Source organism: Labrus mixtus, chromosome 5 (assembly GCF_963584025.1).
Source record: "Labrus mixtus chromosome 5, fLabMix1.1, whole genome shotgun sequence".
Lineage (NCBI taxonomy): Eukaryota > Metazoa > Chordata > Actinopteri > Labriformes > Labridae > Labrus > Labrus mixtus.
The window spans coordinates 27,199,946-27,217,816 of record NC_083616.1 but is presented as its reverse complement, the minus strand read 5'-3'; the positions used below and the strand labels follow the sequence as shown (position 1 = coordinate 27,217,816).

At 44.3% G+C, this 17,871-nt stretch overlaps 1 protein-coding gene across 3 annotated transcripts; it reads left to right on the top strand.

Annotated features, from left to right (window-relative positions):
- The first annotated feature begins 349 nt into the window (after positions 1–349).
- On the top strand, positions 350–17,608 carry sncaip (synuclein, alpha interacting protein). Of its 3 annotated transcripts, none has more exons than XM_061039118.1 (12): positions 350–511; positions 6,749–6,837; positions 7,527–7,599; positions 7,731–8,281; positions 9,528–9,666; positions 9,756–10,033; positions 10,176–10,355; positions 11,347–11,460; positions 11,555–11,680; positions 12,021–12,190; positions 12,324–12,413; positions 12,652–17,608. In XM_061039118.1, exons 2-12 carry the CDS (start codon positions 6,781–6,783, stop codon positions 13,643–13,645), a joined length of 2,772 nt encoding a protein of 923 aa, XP_060895101.1. In that variant the 5' UTR covers positions 350–511; positions 6,749–6,780; the 3' UTR covers positions 13,646–17,608. The 3 variants fall into 3 exon arrangements, with proteins under 3 accessions (XP_060895101.1, XP_060895098.1, XP_060895099.1); XM_061039115.1 differs by having other exon boundaries at positions 9,504–9,666; XM_061039116.1 differs by lacking the exon at positions 350–511 and adding an exon at positions 5,823–6,267 and having other exon boundaries at positions 9,504–9,666.
- The last annotated feature ends 263 nt before the right edge of the window (positions 17,609–17,871 follow it).

The following is a 17,871-nucleotide window of genomic DNA, read 5'->3' as shown; positions in this document are numbered from 1 at the left end:
ATAATGGGATTCTTCTAATAATTCTAAATAAGATTAAGTCATTTTTACCCTTCAGGGCTTTATAATAAAGCGCTAATTCTGTCAGTAAAACTGTCAGTAAGGGTTGTGTCTTATTACAGTACGTTTACTTTTATGACTAAAAATGAATAAAACATTTCTCCTAAATGGAGACAGAAAAATAAGGTGGTATTGTCTGTATACCTGCGTGTGTACAGTGTATGAATACACCGCTGCCTATTTCTTGCATTGAGAGTGAAAAGGCGTAGTTCTTCGCTTCATCCCTGATGAATTTGGTACTCTGAAATGTCTTCAGAGTGAGCCCTCTTCTCTTTGCTCCCTCTGTGTTCTGCCCATATGTCAAAGTCTTTGTGCTTTTCAAGACAGGCGCGAGGCGACAGAAGGGAAAAAAACAGCTGGATCTGAGGATCTGTGCAGCTAGCGGTGCGGCTAGCTGTGTCCTCTCCCGGAGACAGCGCTTTCTTCCTCGGCTGTCGGACTGTCAGAAAAAAAGGTAACATACCATAAAAGCTGTCTATGAGCCAGAAGAGAAAGGGGGGTCGTTAACAGGCGCGGGGGTCGCCTCTACCTGAGGTTTCGCTTTTTGACCTAATTTTCCAACAGGCTAACCAGCTAGCTTAATGTTAGCTAATTAGCTTTCTGCTAGCTTTAAGGAAACAGAAGAGGACACACAACCTTCTCTCTTTTACATATTCAGTGTTTTTATTTGTACCTGAGCTAGCTGTTTTAGCTACTGATTAACTGGGCTCTGTTTTATGAAGGTATGGGATATAAATAATGCTCTTTAAATACAGAAACATGAGTAAAAGAGTTAAAAATGTATGTTTAAAATGTTTTTTACTTCAGCTTTATGAACCTGCAGGTGTTTTTATTTCTTTTCCTCACAGTCTCATCAACACAACAGGCTTTATGAAGTAGTGTTTATGTTAAATACCAGGGTTAGATCATAGTTTTAAAGGCCTGATGATTAAAAAATCTCACATGGAAAAAATACAATAATAATAATAATTGTTAGTTATAATCAATAATTTAATAATACAATCAATTATAATCAATAATTTAATAATACAATCAATTATAATCAATAATGGATTTATAACAAGAGTAATAATCAGATAAATATCTAAAAATAACAAAAATATAATGCAAACAAATGAACAAAATAAGATGTAATTCAATGTTCTTATTTAGTAATGAATGTTTTATAGTGTGTGTGTGTGTTTGTGTGTTTTTGTGTGTGTGTGTTTGTGTGTTTGTGTGTGTGTGTGTGTGTGTTTGTGTGTGTGTGTGTGTGTGTGTGTTTGTGTGGCTATGTATGTGTGTGTGTGTTTGTGTGGCTATGTGTGTGTGTGTGTGTGTGTGTGTGTGTGTGTGTTTGAGGGTGTGTGTGTTTGTGTGTAAAGGTATTCAAGGCCTGTGTCCTGTGTTTTTAAGTTGTTATTGTGTTTGTGTGTTTGATTGGTGTGTGTGTGTGTGTGTGTGTGCGTGTGTGTGTGTGTGTGTGTGTGCGTGTGTGTGTGTGCGCGTGTGTTTGTTAGGGCTGACCAAAACTCATAGCTTGATATTGTTTAGCTGAATGGTGACAAAAGCGGGGATGGCGTCCACACAGCGTCTCGGTCGCCAGCTTATAGCGCTCTAAGTTTGTCAGCAAGTAGTGCGTACGGCTGCACGGTACTAACCAGCCAACTCTGTACTGTTTGTTACAACAGCTGAATCTAAGAGGAAGAGGACGCTGACGGAGGAAGCTAAGAAGAGAAAAGAGAGAGAGTGAGCGAGCGAGAAGCAGAGTTTACATCTCAGAGTCCTTTAGTGGGCGCCAAATTGCACCAAACTAAATTCCTACATAAACAGTCATTGATCTACTCGGATCCTTTCCAATACATGCTTTGAAAGTGAAAACTAAAATCTTAAACTAAATTTAAAATGCACATGTAGCCAGTGTAATAATGAGGCTACAGTTCTGCAAAAGCATTTTAAATTTACTAAAACTTGGAGGGCCTTAAGCACAGTTCAGTAAAATGACACAACTCTACAACCATATCCAAGATCTTCCTCAGTGAGTGTCAACTCGCCTGACTCATTTCGATCACAGTAACCAACATCTAACTGCTACAATATGTGACCCTCTGTGACACTCATATTTAATGTCATGAGGTGTTTTCAGCAGTTTCGCCTGACCTCTGAGAGACATAAAGTAACACAGATCTAAATCCACTCGCAGTAAAGACTAATCGAATCTCTCTCAAATTCCCCCTGGAAAACTCCCGTCCTTGTTTGTTGACTTTTCTCCCCAAAAAATTCCTCTTATCTCTCTGAATGTTTTTGCGTCTCGCTGTCTGGAAGGATTCCGACTCGTCAGCTGTTCATATAAACAGAGAGAGCAGACATCCTCCCCCCCGTCTTATACCGTGATCCAGTCTTATAGTTGATGTCTGCTGTCAGGCCTAAACAGTTGTTATCAAGGATGTTGGGCTCGCTTGTTTCTCAAAGCTGCAATCAGAGGTTTTATTTGGACCCGTTCAGTTCTGCGGTGACTCCCACACTGTCTGAAAACGGCTGCCGTCGTACATGAAACCTCCACAGTTTGCTGCTTTCTGAACATCCCGTAACCATGGCTGTGATGTGTTTTCATTTCTAGACATTAAGACGGCTTTTATTTTGTTAATTTAAAGCACAGAGAGCGGAGATGAAAAACAGAAAGATCTTTCTATGAGGCCAGAAGAATAACCATTTACACCTCTGACGAAAATCAAACTCCTGAAGAAGTTTGGGTGTTATTTGCTCACTTTAATCTTTAAAGAGGACATATTATACCACTTTTCCACCTTTTCAAACAGTCCCCCTGTGGTCTAAATGAAACATCTGTGCTGTGTTTTGGTCAAAATATAACATGAATCAAGCACCAGAGGAGGTTTGTGACCCTGTATAAACCAGCTCTCTCAGAACGCTCCGTTTGGTGTGTGTGTCTCTTTAAATGCAATGAGCCCCCCCCCCCCCCCCCCCCCTGAGTTTTCCCAGTAGACATCACTCCTCTGTAGCGAGAATACAAATGGCGGACCTGCGCAAAAGTTTTGTTCTAGGCTGGGGGTGGAGATACCAGGGGAGGAGAGGTTTTTTTTTTTGATTTTTTTACCAGAATCCCACTGTGACATCACAAGGAATGCACATTTGAAACAGAGAATTTTTCTCTGTGTTGAAAGACTTATGCAGACCACAAACAAAGGACTGGATGGGTTTATTTCACATTGTGTGGGTCAGTAGACTCTCAGGTTACCCAAATATATGTTCAAAAACAGTGTAAAAGTGGATTTTTCACAATATATCCCCTTTAAGTTTCCCGCTCTAAGAGCCTCAAAGCATTGACCTGGGGGCACCAGTAGCCTCGTGGGTTAGTGCGGAGGCTGTCCAAGCGGGCTGCCCAGGTTCAAATCCGACCTGTGGCTCCTTTCCCGCATGTCATTCCCCGCTCTCTCTCTCCTCCTGACTTCTGACTCTATCCACTGTCCTAAAATAACGCCATGAACTGGTGCTTTATCACCACAGCAGTGTTGGAACCATCCCAACAGAGAGAAAAGAGAGTCGTGATAAGGAGTGATAGAGCATGAGAAGAAAATAGAACTCGTAGAACAGCAGTGGTTACAGCTGTAGTTTTACGGGAAGCCAGATATATTTCTGTAAAGCTCATTTTCATGACGAGTAAACTTAAACATCCACACACATCTGAATCATGTCGTAGGGAGACTCTCTGACGACGTGAGAGGTCTGAGTGGACTGTCAGCAGCAGAGGTGGCTTTTATTTTGAGTGTGATGTGTGGTCATCTTATGCCAATTGGCTTCCAAATGATTTCACTGACAAAGACAGTTTCCCAGAGTCTGAATGAATTTAGATTTCTTCTACCTATCATTTGTGGCACGCCACCTCAGCGCCACCTGGAGAAAGGCACAAAATACTTTATTTGTAGAATATCTCTCTAGCGTTTTGCTGTCCTGAGCAAACGTCTCGTCTTTGCTCTGCTCTGCGCTGGTCACGTGTTCAAACCGACCCCGTCACACTGACTCCTTTATGGTTCGTCTCAGAAGCAGCGCCAGGATGTGATTTTTGGCAGAGCCTCTTACCTGTTGAAGTTACAACTCTTCCCCTTTCATATATTGTATTTTATTGGCATCTTTTGAAGATATTTCTCTGAACATTTACTATATCTATGGCTGATCTACATTGACTCAAAATAGAGAGAGGGAGTCGCGTCCTGCACAGTCTGTTTCTGCCTTTTATGGACGATCAAAGCAGACGGGAACTTTCAATATAATTCCCCTTTTTCTGCGTTTGTAAGAATTTATCTGTCTCAAAAGGAAATGTTTTTACAGCTATGAAATCTGACGCGACTCTCTCAGCAGAAGCAGCGTCAGTGACTGTTGATGAGATTGATGGAGGAAAGATTGTTCTCCTTGAGTAGATGTCTGACTTTAATCTGGGTTAAAGTTGACTCCCTGTCCCGAACTTGTTGCCCCCTCTGAGCCCTCTGTTCTGCTGCTGGACAAAGTTACATAACATGCTTACAAGTTTGTTAGTTTAAGAAAGCAGGGGTGAATCCAGACGTTTTAAACTGTGGCAGCCAAACTGGGGACCCCTACTGCAGAGAGGCATGACGTTTGTTTGCATGCACGTAAAGGAACATCATTTATTTACTCCTACGATCCATCATATCTACTTTACAAGTTTACAAGAGGGATGTACAGACAGTAGACCTCCTCTCTCTCTCTCTCTCTCTTTCTCTGAAGCTGATGATTCTTCTCTTGTGGTTTTGCTGCGACTTAACTCTCCGCAGGAGTCGAGAGGGAATTTTCTTGACCGGAGCCGTAAGGTCCTTGTGCGCACCTTAGTTAAAAATGTCAGAAATATACTTGGGCGGCCCGCCCAGTCTATGTGTGGGAAACACTAGATGTGTAGGTGCAGGTTTAGTTTGTGTGTAGGTTTAGTTTGTGTGTAGGTGCAGGTTTAGTTTGTGTGTAGGTGCAGGTTCAGTTTGTGTGTAGGTGCAGGTTTAGTTTGTGTGTAGGTGCAGGTTTAGTTTGTTAGTAGGTGCAGGTTTAGTTTGTGTGTATTTGCAGGTTTAGTTTGTGTGTAGGTGCAGGTTCAGTTTGTGTGTAGGTGCAGGTTTAGTTTGTTAGTAGGTGCAGGTTTAGTTTGTGTGTAGGTGCAGGTTCAGTTTGTGTGTAGGTGCAGGTTTAGTTTGTGTGTAGGTCCAGGTTCAGTTTGTGTGTAGGTGCTGGTTTAGTTTGTGTGTAGGTGCAGGTTTAGTTTGTGTGTAGGTCCAGGTTCAGTTTGTGTGCTGGTGCAGGTTTAGTTTGTGTGTAGGTGCAGGTTTAGTTTGTGTGCAGGTTTAGTTTGTTAGTAGGTGCAGGTTTAGTTTGTGTGTAGGTGCAGGTTTAGTTTGTGTGTAGGTGCAGGTTTAGTTTGTGTGTAGGTGCAGGTTTAGTTTGTTAGTAGGTGCAGGTTTAGTTTGTGTGTAGGTGCAGGTTCAGTTTGTTAGTAGGTGCAGGTTTAGTTTGTGTGTAGGTGCAGGTTTAGTTTGTTAGTAGGTGCAGGTTTAGTTTGTGTGTAGGTGCAGGTTTAGTTTGTGTGTAGGTGCAGATTTAGTTTTTGTGTAGGTGCAGGTTTAGTTTGTTAGTAGGTGCAGGTTTAGTTTTTGTGTAGGTGCAGGTTTAGTTTGTGTGTAGGTGCAGGTTTAGTTTGTTAGTAGGTGCAGGTTTAGTTTGTGTGTAGGTGCAAGTTTAGTTTGTGTGTAGGTGCAGGTTCAGTTTGTGTGTAGGTGCAAGTTTAGTTTGTGTGTAGGTGCAGGTTTAGTTTGTGTGTAGGTGCAGGTTTAGTTTGTGTGTAGGTGCAGGTTTAGTTTGTGTGTAGGTGCAGGTTTAGTTTGTGTGTAGGTCCAGGTTTAGTTTGTGTGTAGGTGCAGGTTTAGTTTGTGTGTATTTGTAGGTTTAGTTTGTGTGCTGTGTCTTTAAATCTCCTGCGCTCTCTCTCTCTCTCTGTGAGTCACGCTGCTCTCTGATTAGTCCTGATAATCCGGCTGTTTGTTGCCTTTGATCACAACAGCTCAGGCACTGAGTTGCAGTTGACACTTCTGGCTTTACACGGTTATAAACCTCCGGTATTACTGAGGATTTGATGATCTTCAAACGAATCCTTCTACAGTCACCCTTTGTGAGCTGTAGGAGTGACGTAGACTTCCTTAACAAAGACATCGTCAGGTTTGTTGATTCCACAGTTTCCTCTTTACTCACATAGCCGCAGTTTGTCACACAAAAAAAAACACTTTCACTCATTTTTCCCCCCAGCATGACTGTTCTCAGTTTCCTGCAGCTACATCCTGTGTATTATTCCTGCTGATCAAATCAAAGAAACCACAAGTGTTTGTCTTCAGAATATTTATGGATATGATGCAGCTAATCATAACTTTGGTGTTTTTTTGCTGGAACTGATTTGTTTTAAGGTCACAAAGTTCAAATCACCGTTGACAGAGATTAAAAGTGTTAGTTTGTTGTGTTTCTGCTCAACATCTTGCACAATCCTGCGACAAATGTGCAGCTCTTCATTACATGTAAACTCATTTTATATGTGCTTATCTACTGCTGCAGTATTTTTGTTTTACTGGCTTTATCCTTTTATTCATGTGTTTGTTGGTAATGAACTTTATTCTGATGTTGTGTGTGTTTGTTTCTGTGTGTGCAGCTTGTTCTTGCAGCTGATGATGTGGTGTAAAGATGGAGGCTCCTGAATACCTGGACCTGGACGAGATCGACTTCTCTGATGATTCAGTGGTCAGTGAGATATGAACGAGCTAACACACCGACATAACGGATTAAAGACTGTTGTGGTTTTAACTTGAATGTAGAAAACTCTCACAACATCACCTCTATCTTCAGTCAAAGCTACCGAGCATTCGGATATGTGCAGAAACAAAGCTCAGCTGCATATTTTTGTATCAGATCAAGGTCAAGGTTTCTTTAATCGTCTCCCTCTGGAGAAATTTGTCTCGGATACTGGGAAATTGCTGCTCAGACAATATGCCTGAAACAAATAAAAAAACAGGTACTACAAATGTGCAAAACATTAGCTTATCCCTGCTACTAAAAGTACTTTAGTGCTACTCACAACGTATACACACCAAGGTGACAAAAACCACAACTACTTTCATTTTCAGACAGTAAATGTACTCGCTTAAGGCTCTGACACACCAAGTAGAAAAACACTTGAATAAAAGCTTTTCTAATAAATACTGAGCATGACCATCTTTGTGAAGGATTCAAAGTGAAAGCATCAGTTAGTGAGTGATTTAGTTCCACTCCGTAGTTTCCCCAAATGCCTCATGTTACAATCTGTGTGTAATTAGAGCAACATGACTGCTACTGCAATTACCTTAAATCTAAAAATAACGGATTTGCACACACAGCTGCTGAGCTGCTGTGTAAACGTTTTCAACATGTCCGACTTCTGTCTCATCCTGCAGTATTCTGTGACGTCTTTAAAGAGCATCCCCGAGTTATCCAGGCGGAGCGATGGCCAGGCCGAGGAGAGACCAGGTAGCTACATTCGCTATTTAATAAAACTTTACTGCACTCTTGCTTTAATTAAGAATGCTGGTGTTTCTTTAAAAGTACAAAAGAAAGGTCTTAACTCAGCTGATCTGCTGTCATCTCTCCTGCTCCTACAGCTCCTTCCATCAACTGGAGTCGCGGTGTTTCCTCCCACAGCGGCGGGGGAATCAAACCCACCGGGATCGCTGAGGTCCACAGTAAGTTCCGGCCGGTGAAGAGGGTCTCTCCCCTCAAACACCAACCAGAAACCACGGACTCTGACTCTGATGGTAAAGTCCAGAGTCAGGGTCTGGTGGAGCCGGGGGAGAGCAGTAAAGATGACCCGAGCTCTGACAAGGCGCCACACGCCTCCTCCGACGCCCCCGGAGGAAAGGCTAAGGGCCTGGGCGGTGGCTCCGGCGGTGTTGTCGGAGGAAACAACCCACAGGCTCTGTTTGGGGAGCTGGAGCACTACGACCTGGACATGGACGAGATCCTGGACGTGCCTTATATCAAGTCCAGCCAGCAGATGTCCACGCTGCCTCGCGTCACCCACGACAAGCGCTCGGTGACGGGGAGCAACCTGGGAGGAGGCACCCTGGAGAGGACCAGAGGAGGGGGGCTGAAGAGCTCCTCTTTAGCCCACAATGAGCCTCTGAGTCTGGGCAGCGCGAGCTCACAGACGCAGGTACACACTGAACATCTTCTTCTTCCCCTCCAAACTTACACAAGTGTTGGATAATGCACAGCTTTCCCTCAAGGCTTCTTGGTCAAAAATTACCGTAAAACCTGGTGAATAGGACGTTCTTTTGATACTTATCTGTTCATCTAAAATGTTGGCTGTGTCCTATATACCGGTGCGACTAATTTACCAGTGTAAAATGCTGACAACCGAGGCTCCAGTCACCACCATCACACGTTGATGCAACCTAAAATTTATTTGAAAATTCACCTCCATTCATTGTTGCTTGCAAGCTGTGGGGAAAAGTAGCTGCCAGCTTGGTCTGTGTCACTGTTCCCTTTTCCATCATTAGCTCAAAATCCTACATTTAGATAGAAAGGTGGAATGTCGTTCATAAAATAGCAGATGTGGAGTACCTGACCAGCAAAGGTGGGCAGTGTGACACGCAGGCTGTCGGTACAGAGAGCTAACGTTCTGTAACCGAAAAACACAAATGTTACTAAAAGAGCGACACGGCTGAACAGAAGTTTCACTTTGTAGACTTCACTGAGCGCAGAAGAAATCATCACGCTGGAACACAGAACCCCCCCCCCCCCCCCCCCCCCCCTCAAAAAACAGACTGCGTCTTATTTACCGGTGAAAATTATATTCTGCATTTTATGGTAATCTTTTTAACATCAATTACATGTGATGTTGTGGTATTCAGGGTTGGTAGTGCGACACCGTGGCCCGGCTTCTGTTTTGATAACTAGCCCTGTTTTGCAGGTAAATTCAAATCTTTTGCACATCAGCGCCCACGTCTTTTAAAACGGATCTTTACATTTTAGAAATACTTTTCAAAAAAATCTACTTAAGATTTTGAGTTGTCGTGTAAACTGTTTTATGAATTCTGGCAGACAGTAGGCGCCAAAGCGGATTTTTTGGCCCTGGGAGAAAGCCAGGCAAACACATTTAGAGAGAACAAAATAAGATAGCAGCAGCAGCAGCAGTAATGGTAAGCTGCATCGCTGCCAAAATAGCGACATCACCTCTAAACGATGGTGAAGGAAAGTAAAGGCTACTCTGATATTTAGGGTCATAGTCAAAGATCTCCTCTTGTGTGTCTGTGATGTGACACTCTGGAGTTGACTTCATTAAATGTTGACTAAACTTGCTCAACATGGCATCCTTAATGTTCGGGGGTAGACTTTTGAATGTCATCATAATGTAATCCCTCTGTATCCTGAAGTATTGTGTCCTGTCCCCGGTGAAGTGGTCCGACCTGAGGAAGTCCAAGTCCATGGATCCAGACCTCCACCACCTCCACCGCTCCCCAGGAGGCTACCAGTCAGACCTGCTCCCCTCTGGACTCCTCAGCTGCTCCTCCTCCCTCTCCTCTTTCTCTGATGCAGGTACGACCTATAAAACCGTCCTTATCTCGCTTCTAGTTCACCTTCGTTGTTGGTCACAAAAACTGTAAATGTGCATGTTTGACTTCCAGACAAGCTGCTGTCCGCGCGGGTTTACCCGGACTCACAGAGCCAGAGGCCGAGCGTGGAGCCATCAGGAGGACCAGGGCACATGTTCCCGCTGCCTGGCTGCAGCATGGGCAGGCAGGACGCCTCAAAGACCTGGGCTCCAGGGTCAGGAGCAGGAGGAGGGGGAGGGGGAGGCAGTGGGCCGAGGGGGTTTGGAGGAGCTGGAGGGGAGATGGACGAGGAGACAAAGAAGAATCAAAACATCATCAACATCGTCAGAGAGGGACAGATCTCGCTGCTGGTGAGTTGAAGGTCATGTGTGTACATTTCAGGAGGAGGTGAAGAATGTACTATAGCAAACCACACATGATGTTTTATGCACCTCCTCCTTATCCCACCCTTTCTTTCTCCTCCTCCTCCTCCTCCTCCTCCCCCACCTGCAGCCTCACCTGGCTGCAGATAACCTGGAGCTGATCAGAGACGAAGACGGGAACAACCTGCTGCATATTTCGGCCTGTCAGGGTCACGCTGACTGTCTGCAGCATCTCACCTCCCTGATGGGGGAGGACAGCCTGAACGAACGCAACAACCAGCAGCTCACCCCCGCTGGGCTGGGAGTCAAGGTCAGTGTGTGTTACTCAGATACCATGAAAAGCTCAACATAAAAACACAATAATGAAATACACTGTAGTCTAAAAACCCAAGAAGGAGGCAAGTGTGTGGAACGGGTATAGAGAACTTAAGAAACTTAAAACAGGGTGTGTAAATTTCAGACAAAAAAACAGACTCAAAGGCCTTTATTCTCAAGCTTACTATAGATGTGTATATCCTTATGTGAATATATTTGCTCCTGTACATCTCAAAATGTGAAACAATATCAGATTAAAACGCTCCGTTCATACAAAAACATACACTGCCAACAAAGCAGTGGGAGCAACTTGGGGTTAAGTGTCTTGCCCAAGGACACATTGCTGCAGGAGCTGGGGATCGAACCCCCGACCTTCCAGTTGAGAGATCTGTAATAGATAGAAAGCATTCCAAATAGTTGCAAGCTATTTTGTTTTAATGGTCAAGGGGAAAAAAAATACACATCTGTAATCTTATAAATTCAACGAGGCACTCGGTTGGCAGCTGGTCGGTGAGGTCATGATGTGTTGAGATGAAGGATTTAGATAAAATGATTTTAAACTTCTACATCAGCTCTGTCGACAGCAGCAGCAGCAGTTTGTTAAAAATGAGTCTCGCTGAGCGCTGTGAATACTGAGCAGGTCCTGTTTTGTCTGCTCTGCTGTGGAAACCAGCCTCTTGATTGGCTGCCAGACAGGAAGTGTGTTTATCAGCAGACAAGCTGGGCAGCCGAGTCCTGATTGGCTCTTATCAGCAAGCCTCTTGTTTAATCACTCAGATTAATGGCAGGACAGACTTCCAGCCACCTGGTGCTTAATCAACATGGTGACTGTGTGTGCGTGTCAATGCAAGTGTGTGTGTGCGTGCGTGCGTGCGTGCGTGCGTGCGTGCGTGTGTGTGTTACTTGTGTTGTCTGGGTTATGCTCAGGTTTAAATTGAGGTAACAGTAAATGTTCTTCATCATAATCTTTGTGTTTGTTTTTGCAGAACGGTCATCTGGAGTGTGTGAGGTGGATGGTGAGTGAGACGGAGGCCATCGCGGAGCTGAGCTGCACCCGAGAACATCCCAGTCTGATCCACTACGCTGCCCGCCATGGACAGGTAACACACACACACACACACACGCCAATCCCCATCTCACACCCCCCCTTAATAAGAAGTGGATAAAAACTTGTCTCTCTGTGTGTCTCTGCAGGAGAAGGTGTTGCTGTGGTTGCTTCAGTTCATGCAGGAACAGGCGATCTCTCTGGACGAAGTCGACCAGAACGGAAACACAGCGGTCCACGTAGCGGCTCAGTACGGACACCTCACCTGCATCCAGGTGTGTGCTGCTTAAAAGTTACAATTACTTCCAACCGTTTTGCGTGTTTCCCTGCTGGTAACCAGACCAGGAATGTCCTGCTTCAGTTCTCTTGCTCACACTTTAATTCTTCCTTAAATGTATTTGACAACCTGGAGCTCATTTTTCCTGCAGTGGATGTTTTTAATGCTGGCACAGCCGTCTGAAGGAGGGGCGGATCTTATCAGTCCTGTCTGCTTCCTGTTGGCCAGCCAGGCCGACAATCAAAACACTGATTGTGATTTGCTTTAGATTAAAAAGCTGCATGTTCTCCACAGAGCTGAGTAAATCTTACTAAAAAAGCTCCTGTCTCTGTGTCCAGACTCTGGTGGAGTACGGCTCTAACGTGACCGTCCAGAACCAGCAGGGGGAGCGGCCGTCCCAGAGTGCCGAGCGACAGGGACACACCACCTGCGCTCGATACCTTGTCGTTGTGGAAACCTGCATGTCGTTGGCTTCGCAGGTTGTTAAACTCACCAAACAGCTCAATGAGTAAGTGACGGTAGTTTTAATCTTTCTGGGTTTTTTTTAGGATGATGTAACAGGATTCAGACTGAGGTGAAACCTGCAGGTGGAGGTGGGTCACCTGGGGTTAATCCTGTTGTGTGTGTTGTTTGTCGTGCAGACAGGCTGCAGACAGGATCGTTCTGCAGAAACAACTGCAGAGACTGATGGACCCCAACAAGGCAGAGGGGACACCGTCCAGATCTCCCAGGTAACACACACACACACACACACACACACACACACACACACACGCACGCCCACACACATGTAGGACCCCCTAACTCTTCTAGAGATATACTAAAAGCACAACTATGGCTCCCAGAAATAACCTTAGCGACAGTGAGGTGGATTTTCTTAGAAGCCATTGTTGGTAAAACCAGAACATCCACACTTAAATTGTAAAATGAAAGTAAAAGATAATTTCTGTTTCCTCCTCTGGACTCCAGCTCCCATCAGCCCTCAGTGGAGGCGTGGCCTGAGATGTTGCTGACAGCAGAGGGGACTCCTGGTGATGGTCAATGGTTGGTTCGACAGGCAGGGGCAGGACCAGACTCAGTGCTGCGGCAGCTGCTGGGCAAGGACATGTCGGACTCGCTGTGTTCCAGGGAGAGGCTGCCTCCAGCGGTTGGCCCTGGCCCCTGCGGCCCCGCGGCCCCTGGAGCCCGCAGGACGGTGCTGGGCGAGAGGAGGGAGCTCAAACTAGCGAGACTCAAACAGATCATGCAGCGCTCTCTGAGTGAATCCGACACAGATGGTTATCCACCAGAGGAGGGTAAAAATCAAGGAGCCTCGGCCTCCAACACTCTGCGACCTGATAGGCCGTCTCACCTGCCAATCGCAGAGGAGGAGCCAGCATCAAACCACCTTGACCCGATGATGAAGAACCACCTCCCCGCCTCCGCCCCGACTTCCACCATTGAGAGGAAGCTGGCATTTTCTCTCAGTGGGTCAAAGTCAGTGGACAGCATCGGTTTCAACCCGTCCCCCACCTCCAGCGACCCCGAGGCAGCAGACGCTAAAATATCGGACGTTTCAACCGACTCCCACGACGCCACCAACGGCCAGAAAGTCGCCACGAGCCCCAAGAGCGCCCTGAAGTCACCCTCATCTCGCAGGAAGACGTCTCAGAACCTTAAACTGAGGGTTACCTTCGACGAGCAGGTGCACAAGAGCTCCAATCCGGAGGCAGAGCAGACCAAAGGGCATCATGGGAAGGAAAGGACTCCGACAGGAAGCTCTGAGAGTAAGCGGTCGTTCGGGGCGTTTCGCTCCATCATGGAGACGCTGAGCGGGAACACGAACCACAACAACAACAGTGGTGCTCAGTCGGGCTCTGCTGTAAAACCGCCCACCTGTCAGAACTCACCTGGCAGGAAGTCAGAGAGTAAAGGCAGCCCAGGGGGCGGAGCCAAGGGCAAGAGCAGAACCAGTAATGTGTAAGCAACAAACCAGCAACCAATCAGTGCCTACTGAGGCCAGAGCGCTTACAACCAGCCACAGGGCAACGACACAGCGCAGATCTAAGAGGCAAAGAACAGGAGAAATGTAACCTGATTGATGTGTTTCAGGTTGTAGCACTTTTTAGCTTCACACATTTTAAAAAACTAAACATGCAGTCACCATCTCCAATGGCTGAAGTGAAATGTGTGAAAAATCCACTTAAATATCCAATTAAAAAATGCTGAAAATGTAATTTAATACAGGAAAATAACTGCAGATAATTCCCTGACTACACAACAATATTTGACGTCCTGTTTACGTCACCTTACACAAAGTAAAAGATCAAACTGTAATGGGATCTAAAGTGACATCGAGCTGCAAAAACTAACTCCCCCCCTCCCCATTCCCCCGCTGTCCTGCACTCTCACTGCTCCAGGACTAACCGGGCCTGAGCACGGTTACGTCCTCTTTCCAGGGAAGTGCACTGAGCTTGAGAACGGATCGGAGCACTCACATTATCAAGCTGGACTTTGAGGGTCAAACGTGCTTCGACGTGGTCGGATTTCCTAGAGTGAGTGCGCCCTGAGAATCCATGAGTTAGTAAATTAAACACCTCAGTACATTTTACACAAAATACACAAAATAGTCTTCACTCAACATTCACAAGACTTTTTGAAACATTAATACTTCAGAAATTCAGAATTTTTTTGACCCCACCCCAAACAAAAGTTCCACTCACTTCCGATCTTGTTTTTTTTTTTTTTCCAGAGGATTTTAAACTTTAAACGTTAGCATTTCTCACGTTCTTTGCCTCAAATGTTAAATCTTTTTAAAGCTGTTCATACAGATTGAGGTCTGAGAGACATAAATAGAAGCCCTCCCAGCTTTTCTTTTATCTATCAAACGTTTCCTGGTGGATATTTAGAAACAAGAAATCACTACAAACAAAGGTAAATGAAAAGAACCTGTGTAAAATGAAGGATCAGTTTTCCTGCAGAAACTTCACATCTCAAAAACAACAAACTCTTTTTTCCTCACATTGATCAGATCCCTCTAAGAGGAGGTGGAAGTTTTCTGTCACTCTGTTACTGTGTAAAGAATCAGTGTTAGTATTTATGTTTATGCACACTTTAATATGAAAATGTTTTAAATGTGGTTACAATCACGCACGCGTTCAACGTGCACCGGCACAACTAATACGTTTAAAACCACTTTATGTGTGGAAGTATTAATTTTGTATTATTATATATTGTTTAATATGATTTTTCACTCTATGTTTTTTTATCTATGCAGTATTTTTGGCATGAAGAATTAGATGTTAGTTGTGTGATGTGTTTGAGGCGAGGAGGTTTGAGGACGCTCCGCTCACAGACAAACAGGCTCCTGGTTTAAAGGTCACAATCCTCCTCCTCTTCAACCAGTTTAAATAAGTCTCAGAGCTCGTCAAAACATTTCTTGTTCTAAATCCACTCTGATCCTGTATTTGATCATGTCTATAAACCCCTCTATTTCAGCCCTGCTCAGAACAGGCTGTTTCTGTGTCTGTACCTTTAAATATGTAAATGAGCTGTCTGACCACGCCCCCTCTCTGGAAGGGGATGTGGCTTGGGCTTTCTTGCACAATGCCCTATTGTTTACGGTGAGAAGGCAGACTCAGAGGGCAGAACAAACACCTAGCTGTGGGAGTGTCACCCACCTGGGGGAGGGGTTACTGCCCTTTGTGATGTCATGAAGGGAAAATCTCCAAACGGCCTGTTTGAGCACACATTTTCTGAAAAGTGGAGTGTATGGACTTTTCTCATCATTGGGGGGTTTGTAGACGGACTAGAGACACATATTAGTGTGAGAGAAACATGGTGAAGTGGATTTTGGATAATATGTGACCTTTAAACTTTAACAGATAAAAAGTGTCTCGAAGCTTAAAAATAGAAGAATAAGGCTGAAATCTGAAGCTCTCATCCGAGGTTTGAATTTCAATTTGCCAAAAGTCCTCACTTAGGATGAGTGTGGTATTTAAAAACACCTATGAAACATTTAAACTGAAGGTTTTAATGGCTGTTTGCTCATCCCCCGTACATCATTAATTTTAATGGGTTTGAACATTTAGACAGTATCGTTTATTAGAGCCTCACTAGCACCACCAAGAGGCTACAGGTGTCATTACATCCCACGATTCAACAGGGTTGGACAGCTTAGGCTCGTCGTCAGGTTCAGGCCAAGAATGGTCAAGTTCTCGTTCACAGCAGTACGAAACCACATCTGGGGATTACACCAACAACTGTATCTGTAAAAAAAAAACGTTGCTGTGGTTTAGTCTGGACATCCATCGTAACATTATGTATTTAAATATGCTTCAGCGTCATAGATCTGCTGTAAGACTTACTCTTTGTCGGACATGTTGGATGGTCTGATGACTTTGAAGGAAACTTTCACAATCATGCTGCATTCATACCAAAGCAACTCGGTGCTTTTACACACAAAGACAACGCAGACGTCTTTGATGCAAACTTATGTTACGTGTTCAATTAACTCAATTGTTTCAACTCAAGTGAGAAATGTTGGTAATGCCGTGTTGAAGATCCTCCTGATCTCCCTCCTTTGGTTGCATCTAAAATATGATCTGATGATCCAAACTCCATTAATTAAAAAACTTGCATTTCGAGCACAGATGGCCTAGCGGTTATGTTGTTAGCCCCATGTACAGAGGCTGTAGTCCTCGTCACAGCAGCTGTGGGTTAGAATCTGACCTCAGCCTTGTTGCTGCATGTCATCCCCCCGCTCTCAGCTGTCCTATCTAAAATAAAGGCAAAACGGACCCAAAAAACCTTAAAAAAATTGAAGCTCTTCATCCTGCAGACAGATGTTGACAAAGAACGAACTTTGACTTTGTACAAATCTGCATTATATTGGAGATGTTTTGGCATCTTTTTCACCTGCTTATTTAACCAGCTAATTCTGTTAATTTTGGGCTCACACTGCTCGAGCGCTCAGGTTCCATCCATGTAATTAAAATAAAACACTCCTTTGAGAATCTTGGTGTGTGAGCAGAGGCCTCAGCGCTGTATCTCTTAGCATTCAGAGTAACTCGATCCTGTCCTTTGTGTTTTTTCATGCATGTTTATGTTGATTAAAATACAGATGTAGCAGAAAGTTTCTGATCCCAGCCCTGTAGCGGTTCTCATCGTTCATAAATCTGTTCCTGGTATCAGCGAGGTTCTGCTGTGCAGTTCACTCATCCCGTCAACATTTCTCACTTCACCACTTTAAGGTTTACACGCTCGTGTTAGCGGGTCTGTAGGTGATGATCGGGGATACTTTGGAGGCAGTGGAGTCTTGAAAGGTTTTCCTGCTGACTTTTTAAAGGAGCAGCGTCTTCCCAGCATGAGGATTTCAAATCTTTGTGTCAGTATAAATACACTACATTGGTTAGCCTGATCTTGGATGATCAGTGTAAGACACATTTGTACGAGCCTGGTATGTTGAGCATACTCAGGTTGTTTTAAAACCACAGATTGATGAAGTGTAACAAAACGTTCTGGTTGGGAGTTTCCAGTGTCCAACTTTCAGTCTCTGATGCCTCTAAATATCCCTCACTGCCAAATCAGTGTTCATCCTGTGGGTTCATAATCTGATGAGATTGTTTGTCAAAGCAGTATATTTGTGTTTTATTTGAAGTGTCTTCATGATAACCACTCCGTCCAGACCAGAGGAAGGAGCCCGTGTCGTCTTCTAGAGGAAACAAAATGAACTCTCGTTGATGGACTTTGTTGCTGCATTGACTGATTTTTGTATTCTCAATGAAAAAAAAAACTAAAAATGCAATATCCTTGAATGTTCGAGGAGGCAGTGAGATGTCTGAGTTCAGTGTTTTTTTGTTTTTTTTTACTAACCAGCGTGTACAGAGACAGACGGCCACTCCGCTGTTTGAAGACAAACTGAAATAAACGGTTACTTTTGGCAAAACATTTCCCGCTTGTCTTTTTTCATCGAGATATCCAGATGTGTATTTAGAGACAGAATTAATATTCTAAACAAGATCTTCTTCACGCAGTCAGTTTCATTAACACTACAGAGATATTAACTGAATACAGTGACTTACCTGTGCTCCACGTTAAAGGACCCATTTTGCACGTTTTTCTGATCTTCACTTTTTAGGGGTCCGACGGTATGTATCGGTTATTTTGGTATCATTCCCATCTTCTGACTGAATGATGCAAACACTACCA

Bases quoted from the DNA above. Each gene is read 5' to 3' on its own strand.
- sncaip (XM_061039115.1), top strand. From the start codon at position 6,781: ATGGAGGCTCCTGAATACCTGGACCTGGACGAGATCGACTTCTCTGAT. The intron at 7,600-7,730 runs GTAGCTACATTC...CTGCTCCTACAG, and splicing joins CCAGGCCGAGGAGAGACCAG to CTCCTTCCATCAACTGGAGT. The intron at 8,282-9,503 runs GTACACACTGAA...TGTATCCTGAAG, and splicing joins GCGCGAGCTCACAGACGCAG to TATTGTGTCCTGTCCCCGGT.